This window comes from Vollenhovia emeryi, unplaced genomic scaffold, assembly GCF_000949405.1.
Source record: "Vollenhovia emeryi isolate VEMERY1.0 unplaced genomic scaffold, V.emery_V1.0 DF939203.1, whole genome shotgun sequence".
Classification (NCBI taxonomy): domain Eukaryota; kingdom Metazoa; phylum Arthropoda; class Insecta; order Hymenoptera; family Formicidae; genus Vollenhovia; species Vollenhovia emeryi.
The window spans coordinates 315160-326497 of NW_011967163.1; the positions used below are offsets into that span (position 1 = coordinate 315160).

At 42.5% G+C, this 11338-nt stretch overlaps 2 protein-coding genes across 11 annotated transcripts in view; one reads left to right on the forward strand and one right to left on the reverse strand.

Annotated features, from left to right (window-relative positions):
- The window catches only part of LOC105561666, a 40169-nt gene that overhangs the window by 23364 nt on the left and 5467 nt on the right, over nucleotides 1-11338 (forward strand). Inside the window, exon 1 of one of the 10 annotated variants that reach the window (XM_012011853.1) lies at nucleotides 3780-4131. The exons of 8 other annotated variants lie outside the window; for them this stretch is intronic. The gene's annotated coding sequence lies outside the window, so the exon portion shown is untranslated. Of the gene's footprint in view, nucleotides 1-3779; nucleotides 4132-9436; nucleotides 10838-11338 lie in introns of those variants that run through there. One more of the 10 variants, XM_012011851.1, reaches the window with a different exon arrangement.
- LOC105561667 (odorant receptor coreceptor) lies at nucleotides 1119-9330 on the reverse strand. The gene is made up of 9 exons (XM_012011854.1): nucleotides 8888-9330; nucleotides 8297-8428; nucleotides 7663-8046; nucleotides 7168-7422; nucleotides 6737-6990; nucleotides 3456-3555; nucleotides 3183-3287; nucleotides 2088-2243; nucleotides 1119-1946 (listed from the first exon to the last, which is right to left on the reverse strand). Exons 2-9 carry the CDS (start codon nucleotides 8426-8428, stop codon nucleotides 1896-1898), a joined length of 1437 nt encoding a protein of 478 aa, XP_011867244.1. The 5' UTR covers nucleotides 8888-9330; the 3' UTR covers nucleotides 1119-1895.

Genomic DNA, 11338 nt, shown 5'->3' on the forward strand with positions numbered 1-11338 from the left:
AATACTTGACCATAGTAATGTACACATACGTTAATTATATATTAATGTAAAAGTAGATCGAGCTCGGATATCGCCAGACACGTTCGCTTTGCGTCCTATAATATTTAACGCTCCTCCTTCTCGACGACACCTCTCGCCTTTTGACGAAAGAAACTAAAAATATCTCGCGTTGTCTCGTAAAACGATATCCGCGTCGATGAAAGATACATATTTATATTGTAACGGTCAGAATGAGCAGCCATGCACGGTGCAAATATCTTCTCTTGAACATCTTTTAGGTGACAAAATGTTATCTTACTAAAGACACCGAGAGATGTTACGAGATATAAAAAACGAGGTACATTAGGTATACGTTTGTCCACGCTCACGTGGTTACGTATATATTATTCTCTATATTTAGATCCGAGTACCGCTCGATAATTGTACCATAGTAATTGACGTACTACATCAATTGTATCGCCGCTTCTTACATCGAGAAGCGAGACGCTTCTGACGCTTGCCCATTCCGATGCCGCGAGATTTTTCGCGACATCTTTTATTTATCTCGCGGCAGACTCACAGTCATTCTGTTAATCGCCATTTGTTAACTGACAAATTTTTAACCTCCGGTAGATGCGCGATAAGAAGTAAAGGCTTTGTCCCCGCTGCAGGGTTAAATGACAATAAATAGGGAGATTAATAAATTATTATTACGTGTTGAAGTTCATTTTCTATGCTGAGAGTAAAATCGTAAAATCGTAAAATTTTACCATTAATACGACAAAAGAAAGAGAGAAAGGGGGAGGGGAAGAGAGAAATAAAGAGAGAGAGAGAGAGAGAGAGAGAGAGAGAGAGAGAGAGAGAGAGAGAGAGAGAGAGAGAGAGAGAGAGAGAGAAGAGAAAGAAAATTCACTTAAAGGTTGCAAGATTCGTGAGATAAAATTAAAATGGCATCTAATTGGCAATATTCTCGCGATCTAACTCTTAATATAGAATGTAAGAAATGTAATTAATAAAAAGAGTTGACGTGCGTTTGTGGTAACGCCGTAAACCAGTGTAAACCTGTTGCCTGTTGCGTGCAAAGACAAAGCGTGCCACTAACAAATGTAACATTACAATTAGGCGTTATTGTTTTGCTAAAAAAAAAAAAGATAATCTCACCTCTTATACAATTACAGCTTATATTTACACGCTCTGTTAGGACGCTTCGTCAATGTACACGCGCCACTTAATCCGCCACACGGGATTTTTAAAATATATAGAATATGTCTGAGAACGTAACAAGGCAATTTTGCTGGACGACTAAAACAAAGGCAATAAGCTTCCCTCCGTCTCCGTTCGTTAATGTACGTTCCATCGATCGTACGACAATCGGTACGAGCCGCCGCGGCGTGTACCTCGAATGACATTAGCGTATATCTTCCCCGTTAAGCATTACGACTTATAATTAATGTGCATGAAAATTAATCGCGACGAGTGCTTACATTGCCGTTATCCCTTGCTGTCGCTATATTTGCACAATAAACGTGGAGAGAAAAATTATACAGAGAGCTACGCGCTAAAATTTACACTTTAACGAAAGAAAGGTGCTCCCACCGCTCGTTAATCTCGATAACAAATGAAATAAAAAGGATATATTTAGGTTTTATCGCCGATCGATCTCTTGAGTGACGGTAAAAATAATTTCTATCATTTTCATCGCTCAAACTCCGTTCCGAGCGACGTAGCTTTTCATGATTTTCCAATCTCGTGATTCTCAATACTTTGCTAGGCGCCCGTGAAGACGCCGGATTCTCCCCGCGAGAATCCTCGCGACACGATCGCTCCGTTTGATCCCTTGTAAACACGTTAAAAAATATAATCTTGCACGCCGCTGTGCAACGCGCGAGACTGCATTCGCGTCTGGAGCCGAGCGTTCACTTCAGTTGCACCAACACCATGAAGTAAGTCACCACGGCTCCCAGTACCTGTGGGAATTTTTAGAAAATTATTAATCACATTATTCTATCGTAACTGTTAACCTGGCTATGTAATAATCGAGCGAAGAGAAATTCAAGCTCGGGGGGGGGGGGGGGCGGAGGCGCAGACCGAGATAGATTTAGCCTTACCGAAGCGAAGAGATCTAGGGACACCGTGAAGAACTTCGCCCCCGATATTGACATAGCTTTCTGACATTGTTGACACACGATCTGCACAAACGTCTTAGCTTCCTCCGACCCATCGTACCAGTGGCAAGAATAAGCCGCCTCCATCACCGAGGTGCTCTAAAAACAGACGGGACCCTTACAATTAACGCGTTACTCAAAGTTGTTTAAAGTCGAAAGTATCATCATTGGACTGTTCATTGCGACAAATATCACCGCATGCCTCGGTGGTCGAATTGGTGAGACGCCTACAGTGTAGGGAGGTCCAGGTTCAAACCCTGGCTGAGGTAATATTTTTCGCAATAAACTTCTCTAATTAGAATGTGCCAGGTTCAACTTGATCTTTCGTCCAACGCAGTTCTCTCGTCGCTCTTGTACATATTTAATGAATAACGATGCAATTTCAATGGACTCTGCACTCGCCAACCAAAGAGTGTAATTTTTATATCTTTATCTTTGAATAATATCTCATATGTGATCTTTAACAATCTTGTAACAGATTTTAAAGAAAAAACGTTTGCCAGTGTAGGTCGTTAAAATTGGATATCATTCACTGAGAAAAATTTTCATCGGATAAACCAATTAAATAGTATGTCCGATGGTTAATTTTTCCGATTACTTTTTCCGATTAAATTATGGATATATCCGATGAAATTTATCCGATGAAATGCAATTACCGATGAAATTTGATTAAAAAACCGATCAAATTTTTCATCGGATATACAATTTAATCGGACATATCCGTTTGTTATCATGTAAATGGATTATCCGATTATATTTAATCGGACATTTTTCTCAGTGTTGGTTTTTAACTACTGGCGTTATTAAATACTATCTGTGATTTGCCAGTTGTGTCGTTTAGTAATTTTCCTACATTGGTTAATTGTTTACTGGCGACGTCTTTATTCTCGTATTACTCAAAACTGCATTTAAAAAAACGGTTTTCCATCTGTGAAATTTTTATCACGTCCGCCCTAATGTTTTATCAGAGCACACCATTTTATATGCCGAAAGCTCCAGAGACTCGTCGAGTCTTCTGCGAGCTTGGCGCGTACGCACCTCTTCAATCAGACGATTCCCGAAAATGCAGAACAAAAAGACCTGGCCGAACGTGTAGAGCACGTAGCCGATCGTGGAGGCCGCGTATACGTTTATACCGTTCACCTGTAGCATTTAAAACTCGAACATATTAGTATAAATACTTAATCCTTAAGTAATGTTCGAGTTCGCGTTAACTCATCGACTTGGCATTACTTGCCTTACTAATTTATACGATCGATAAGTCATTTGCTCGGGACCTTGAAAAGGAGCCCGGCCATCTGGCAAACTCACCTTCGTCGCTTGGTAGGCGAGCAGCGTCAAAGTGATGGTCGTCGTCAGCATGTGGAGCAGAAGCGCGAAACCGTATGCATCTCCGACCGCGGTGACCAATCTACATAGACACAACAATTACTGTTAACATCGCCGATCGCTGAAAGGACGACCCGGGCCGTCTACGGGTGACTTATGCCCGCGTGTAAAAGCGCCGTTGACAAGCGGCTCATGAAAGATATATTCGTAATACCCGTCCTTTCGTACGTTCCATAGGTACGTCACCCTTGATTTTCATACTAAACTAAGCGATTAGAACAAAGTTGAACAGCGACGGGCGAATATTCGCTTCCGTTTCACCACGTGTATTCCATTTCGTCGATCGTTCGAGTTGGCACTGTTGTAAGTGAATGATCGATACGTCGGAGGTGCCTCGAGAAAACGCGAATGGCCCGTTATCGCCGGGCTGTCACCGTCCGTGAAAAATCCGATCTGCAAAACGCGAGAACGTGTCGAGCGCGGTAGGATCGTGTGGATTGGAAATTCTTGCAACTCCGGAACGAATAGCGCGATATACAGTCCGCTGTGTGGAAGCACTTCATCCCCTTAGACTACTTACGCGTAGGACATGACCTCCGTTGCGGTCAATATCTTCCAATATCGCGTAGGTGATAATACGAGCCTCTACTGTTCGCAGGTAATAACCACCGTAACGATTTTCGGGTCAATTCGCAGGCCCCTTAGGCTCTTGCTAAGGTCATCGAGAATTAATTAGGGAATTTCAAGTTAAAATCAAAGAGGAGAGTTTCTCGGAAGAAAGTTCATGTCTGCACACAAGTAACGGAAGATTCGATGTATGTCGATCTTGCTCGGATCGTATTCCGCATACTCGGAACTTCACCAAGTACGATGTACGTCAGAACTGGAAAAAGGACGGTCCTTTTAACCGGAATCCGTGTTACTCGCGATTAGTTTATCAAACTGTAGACGAGCGTCGAAAATAGACCCGTTTCACTTGTCTTCTTACCTTCGAGAAACTTTTACTTTTAACTTTCGAGAAATTCAGGTACAGTACCGAAATCGCGCGGGTCTAGAGATTGTATATTCCACTCTGCCTAATAAAAAGAATAAAAAGAAACGTGCGCTGAAGATAACAACGGGGGATCCCTGTATCGGGGTATGCAATAAAATTGGCTGTCATTGGCACGCGCATAATCCGGCCAATGGCGCCGCACGGGTGTGAAACATGTGTCCGCGGGACCCGACCCCATGAACGAAAATCTGTCGTCACGCGTGCGTTGGCAGGTGAACCACGTGTGCGCACGTTACGTGCACGTGAACGCGCCGCAGCGAGCACACCCGTCCCCCCATGAATCGCGCAGTCCGTACAACACACGACCCCCGTTGCGGTCAATATCGCGCTTTCTTAGAATAAATACTTCACCACCGTGGGAACACGCGCATCCCGTGCCAGTCGACGAGTGGCTTCGGCACCCCCCGCGAACCTACAGGAACACGGCATCCGTTCGCGCCGTTCTCGCGAAAAAAAAAAGAAATTTTCTTTTTCCCCGAGGAGCGATCGATCTTGCCGATGCTCGGATCGTATTCCGCACACTCGGAACTTTACCAAGTACCGATGTACGTCACAATTGGAGAAAGGAAAGCCCTTTTAACCGGAATCCGTGTTATTCGCGATTAGTTGTCAAACTGTAGACGAGCGTCGAAAGTAGACCCGTTTTACTCGTCTTACTTTCGAGAAACTTTTACTTTTACTATCCATAAATTCAAGTAAATTCCGGAAAAAAATTCGTCATGCATGAGCATGCATAAATATTATAGTATTATATATAATTATACGTGAAATATGTCCATACATTTTTACACTGTATATTTCTATATAGTTTTATACATGCTTTCATATGAAAAATTTTTTTATGTGAAAAATTGTTTATAATTATATATATTTGTGTACAATTGTACAAAGTTATGTAATTGTAAATGAGCAAGTTCTCCCTTAAAAAAAATTTTTCATATAAACCCTTACAGAAATGTTACAACTGGGAACAAAGCACTGAACAATTACTAGGGTTCAGTAATTGAATTATTTAGAAATTATTGATGTACAGTAATTTTCTAGTAATTATTTCGCGTACATTTCTATAACAGGAAGCGTGCATAATTCTATAAAATTATATAGAACTTTATAAAATTTTGTATAGAAACGTACAATGTAAAAGTTTATATAATACTATATATTTATGCATGCTTATGCATGACAAATTTTTTACCGGGGTTTTACTCGATTTCAGACTTTGTTCAGTTTCGATTAGCTTCAATGCGTTGCCACGCGGATTTCAATTGAGCATCGTTTAGTTCGTTATTGTACAAGAATAGAGTTGGCTTAAAAAAAATTTATTATCTTATATCGGTGATTGGCTTCCTATTAGTGATCTCTGCAATTTTTTTGATATTACGGAGTTTACACATACATCAATACGACAAAGCGCATTGCAGCACCGCTCACTGATGATTCTTGCGCTTCACAAATTAGCGTTTATTAATAAGTAGCAAAATGAAATGATCGACAGAAGTATTAGAAGAATTTAAACCGTGGCATAGATTGCAATAATTAGTCCGCCTTATACGCCAAAGTACACTTAATATTTGGACGTTTGTAGAGTTGTATTTATTTTCCCCTTATTTCTTTTTTAGCCGCGATCAAAATTGCAAAGCTCTCGGTTTTACCCGTGGTACCTCGATGTAAAGAAAGTTCTTTTCCCAATATCATATATTATATAATTGATATGAGGTGTCTCGAAAGAATGACATATAAAATATGTTTATGCGTATCCTAAAATATTCACGAGCGCGATGTTTGGCCGCAACTTTGTCATACGCGCCCTTTAATAATTGAGAGAGTAGTTAGCGCGTCTTTCTATGGGGTCAATATAATGCCGACTATATACTAAATACTTTACACGCCGTAAGCGTGTTATATAGGATTATTCTGGGTCACTAGTTCACACAAGAGATGCAGATGACTTTCAAAGAAATGATCCGTCGTTCGCTCGTGGTGTAGGAGCCGCATGAATTAACTATACGTCTTCAGCGGGGTAAGTAGAGCATGGGGGGGCGGTTTTGCATCTCTCGTCACGGCATTCTGAATCTTTTATCCCGCACGTCTTGGCGCTTTATCTTGCGACCTCTCTTTACGGGGCGAGAAGCCAATCCAATTGGCATCGCGACAAGCCTCGTCAAGACCTGCGCGAATATCGTAGGTCGATCTGATAAAATTGACTCACCTGACGATATGCTTGTGTCTCTCCACCCAGTACTTGATGGCGCTCCTCACGAGCATCTCTTGCTTCTTCGTTAATCCGTTCGGTCCTACGCCACCATTGAAGGTCATACCGGCGGTTGGCCGGAAGGTCGCCGTGAAGTCCTGCCGATTGCTGTATATGTTACGAAGATCGAGATCCAGCATACTGTCGCCTTGGGGCGGTATCGGCGGTGGCGGCTGATTGTCTGATTCACGCAGATGATCCGCGCTACCAGCCTGCGTGCACAAGAAAATTCTGTAGGTGTTGAACGTATAAAGTCTGAGGGAAGTCTTAATCTTGCGGATGTAAGATTTTCTGGATCTTCGAATCGTTTACTCTTGCTGTTACAATTGCAAATGCAAAAGGGAATAAAATTTATGCGAACAATCGGTAAACGTTGAAATTTGATGTACCTTGAAGAGCTCACTGCTGTTCGGAACCACCGTGTCCAAAGTTGCGCTCAGCTCCATCAGGGGTTTCATGATCTGTTTCAAATGCTGCAATTGTTCGCAGGCGAACAACAGCCATGAACAGAAGAGAACGTCCAACGAATTGGCGTTAATGAGCATGAAGAGCACCCAATATAATTGGTATATGAGTATCAATATATGCGTTATTCCCTTGCCGGCGTTGAACGGATAGAACGAACGGACCAGCAGTTGCGGCAACTAAATCACGAAGAAAAGAAATTTGTATATTCATATGTGAAGAAACTAAGTTTCGAGTGTGCAATTACGTAGTGCAATAAGTGCAATGGCGTAGATAAAGAAAAGTAAAGTAAAAAGTATGACGATTTAATAGCGGAAGCAATTTTATATTAAAGCATTTCGAACCAGTTTCAATAATTTGTTAATTTACGTGCTGAAGAAAAATAATATGTTTTGCGTATCACAAGTCTGAATTATTACCTGGATAATTGTCGTCTCGTTCGTGACCGGATCCACGAGTTTTCTGATCGGATGCTCGAAGAACGTGAGAGTGGTCCAAGCTACCGCGGCGAGCACGGTGGTGGCGCCGACCAAGAAGAGCAGCAGCCTCATCTTCTTGAGGGCGATCGCGTGGTATCTCGCATTGCTCTCGGCAAAGAGCGGGTGGGAATTCGGATTGTTCCATATCGCCCACGTTCTGTAGAAGTACTTGCTCCTAATGGCGAAGTAAACGATCTTGACGATGCTGTGCGTGAAGAAGAGGAGGGTGATCGTGTTGGCCGTGAGATCGTCGACGTCGGCGCTCTCGATGATCAGATTCACCGCGCACAGGCCGAATTGCAACAGCAGCAGAAATAGATTTACCTGGAAAAGATAGTCGTTGCGGTGTGCGTGCGCGACCCGGAGGATCGTCACTTTGATCCACAGAAACGTGGATGTAAACTAAACATAGCAGTGACTTTCCGACGATTTTTACAATATCGTCAAGATGCTACTCGAAAATCATAGACTGAGCAATGTCGACAACGGCTTCGATTCGACCAGTGGGAATTAGATTTTGTCGTTGCGGTTTGGAAGAAACACTACGAAAATGTCGAAACTCGTGGTTACTTACGCAGCAGTACACTTTGTGTAGGTATTTGGACGAATTGTCGTCGTAATAGTTGAATACGAAGTGCCCGAAGATCTTCATGACCCTTATGTTGGGCATGAGATCGGCCACCAGGCCCTGTTGCTGCTTCATCATCTACGAGCAAACGGCACGAACTGACCATTGCTTCATCGTAAATATCGAACGCTTTATCGCGCGAAAGTGCCGTTAAAACTCGTTAACAGCATTACAACTCGCGGTTAATTGGCACACTAAACACGATCCGCATCATTTGTCATGCACGAGGCCGTCATGCGTGAAATTATGCAAGCGAAACTTCCAGAAGTACACTCTTCTTTTGCGCACGCGGTCGATTACGCAAACGACGCGATGCATTATAAATCGGCAAAGAAATATCTAAAGAATCTAGCGGAAATCCGTTTGTATTTTAGGTAGTCTCTAGATTTTTTCACTTGCCGTTCACTTGTCAGACGAGTCTTCCGTTTCTTCAGGCATGCGCCGTATACTTTTGTGTTTACAAATGAAAGACTACCTTTTCAAGTTTCACGCTTTCGCGCTGTTCGGAAAACGCCTGTTTTGAAATAAGGGTCCTACCTTGGTCGCTTTGACTGTCCAAGATCACTAAGATGCCCAAGAGCGAAGAGCCTCCCGTTTGGTCCGCGGCCACTTTACGACGCGGCCTTCAGCGCCTCGCGATTACGCTGCAGCAATCGTGCCAGATATATCAGAAGAACGAAGAAGAGCAAACTAACTAGCCGGCCTGCCATCAGTCGTCGTTTTGTGGCTCGTTTCGTGACACGTCGCGAGCGGTCTCGTTTCTCCGGCCGAGGCCCAAGTACCCTCTGCTCCTGCCTTCTTGTTCCAACCCTCGGTGATGACCTGACCGCCACCACTACCCCGCGCCGCTGGGGAACCCCTTCCAGCGGGGTAGGTACCAAACGTGGACCAATCGGGGCCCGGTAACCAGGCGCAGACCGCTTCGTCGCGCTGCGCGACGTTCCTCCGACGCCATGTCGCTTCTTACACCGTCCCCGAGTTGCACAGGGGGTCTATAATCCTCTTAATAATTCAGCACGCCGCCACCGTGCTCCGTGCAGTTTTCAACGTAAAGAAAGTTTCAACGAAGAAAACAGTCTAAAGTTCCAAGATGCCTAGAGCAGGGGTTAGCAACTGGTGAAACGAAGCTTCCGCTAGGATCGCCGTATCGGCGCGCGGCGTCCATTTCCCGGATATTATTCCGGAACGCTTCACGAGTCGCATTCCTCATTACCATTGCCCACGTTAATTATCAGCTGAAAAACAATGCCTCCAGCACCGCCGTTCTACGACCGCATCAATTTAAATAACAAGCTTAGCTCGCGCATCAAGATTTATGAATTATCAAATGTCTTTTTCCTTTTACAGAAGTTCGCGTTCTTCCCGAAATCTCCGTCGATTAATTTTCATAATATATTTTAGAAATTTTAAATACGGTCGAATAATATTACTTGTCCGGTTATTTAGCACTGGGAAAGAAAATATCACTCATGTTACAAATTTCAAAAAGTATCTTGAAAGTGAAATATGATGAAAATCCGTTTCTACTATTTTTGTCTTATTAAATATGCAGAATAATTATCGGAGCGCAATTTTGGTAGACTTTGGGGATGGAATCAATTGTCCCTGGTAGAAAACTTTACGGAACACTATCGGTCTCTTTTAACACACGGAATCTACGGATAAAAAATGTACGCAAAATTCCTGCGAATGAGCTGGCTTACCATCATCACATACGTGGGCGGGGTCGATGAAAATAAATGATTCGTACGCAAAGTACGAGCGCATACGAAACGAATGACGTAAAACAAATAGTATAAATCGGATCGCGAGCGTAGTTCGTCGAGAGTGACCTATGTAAGTCTCAACGGTTAAATATGTCACGTATCGACTTAAAACGGGGGTTGCGCCGTAACTTACAGGCATGGCTCGCACACATAGTAACGAATCCTTTATTATTTAGGGCGATAATCCTCACTGCGATACGACAAGCGGTGCGATGGTCGGCTAATGATACCACGTGCTGACATAACGTCGAAATTAAGTCGAAATTAGATCAATTTCCATTATCGAGAAAGCCTTTTTGATGACAATCATATAATATAATAGATATAATAAACCAGTAAACATTTTTCATGCATGGACATGAATAAATATCTAGAAAAAATAAACGTGGAAATATATCCATGTACTTAATTGCATAAAATTTTGTTCTGTAGTCGCGAGCGTGGCGCAGAGAAATACGCGCTACTTGGTAAACAAATGAACGAGAGGATCCGAATTTAAATCCACGGATACCGCTGGTTTTCTCGGACGCTACCTCTCTCTCGGAGAGAAGTGGCAACTACCGAGAGTATCCTGCCGCACATATCCCTGTCCTCCGAAAAGGAGGTTGGCGAAAGGCAACAACCCCTCACCGTAAAAATTCACTGTTGCGAATACACACAAATGTGCCTCGGGAGGAGGCAATTTGTTGTGAAGGCCAGGCCTACTTGGGGCTGTAGAGAGGTTTGATGATAATGTTGATACTGTTCTGTATAAGTTTATAGATTTATACATGATTTTATATGAAAAATAGTTTAATGGGAAAAACTATACTTCGTGCAACTGTACAAAGTTATATACAGGGTGTACCTAAACTGGCGATAAATATTTTAATGACAAGTACTTTGTAACATTTTGAGACAAAAATTCTAATACGAAAAAGTCGAGGCTATAATAGTTTTCAAATGGGAACAGTTTAAACATCTCGAATAGCAAAGCTAGAATTTCGCGCGCTCAGGGATGGCAAAATGGCCAGTGATACAGGTGCTTTCTTGAACCACACGTCTTTGACATTAATGAAATTAGTGTAAAAATGTATGCAAGAGTTTTATTAAGAAACTATTTCTGTTTATTTGCAATGAATTTCAGAAATAGTTTAAAATGTTTTTTTCAATAGTTCAAATCGATATTGATTTGTGTCAACTGTCATCAGCATATCTATTTGGTTAAATTGGTAAATCTCCG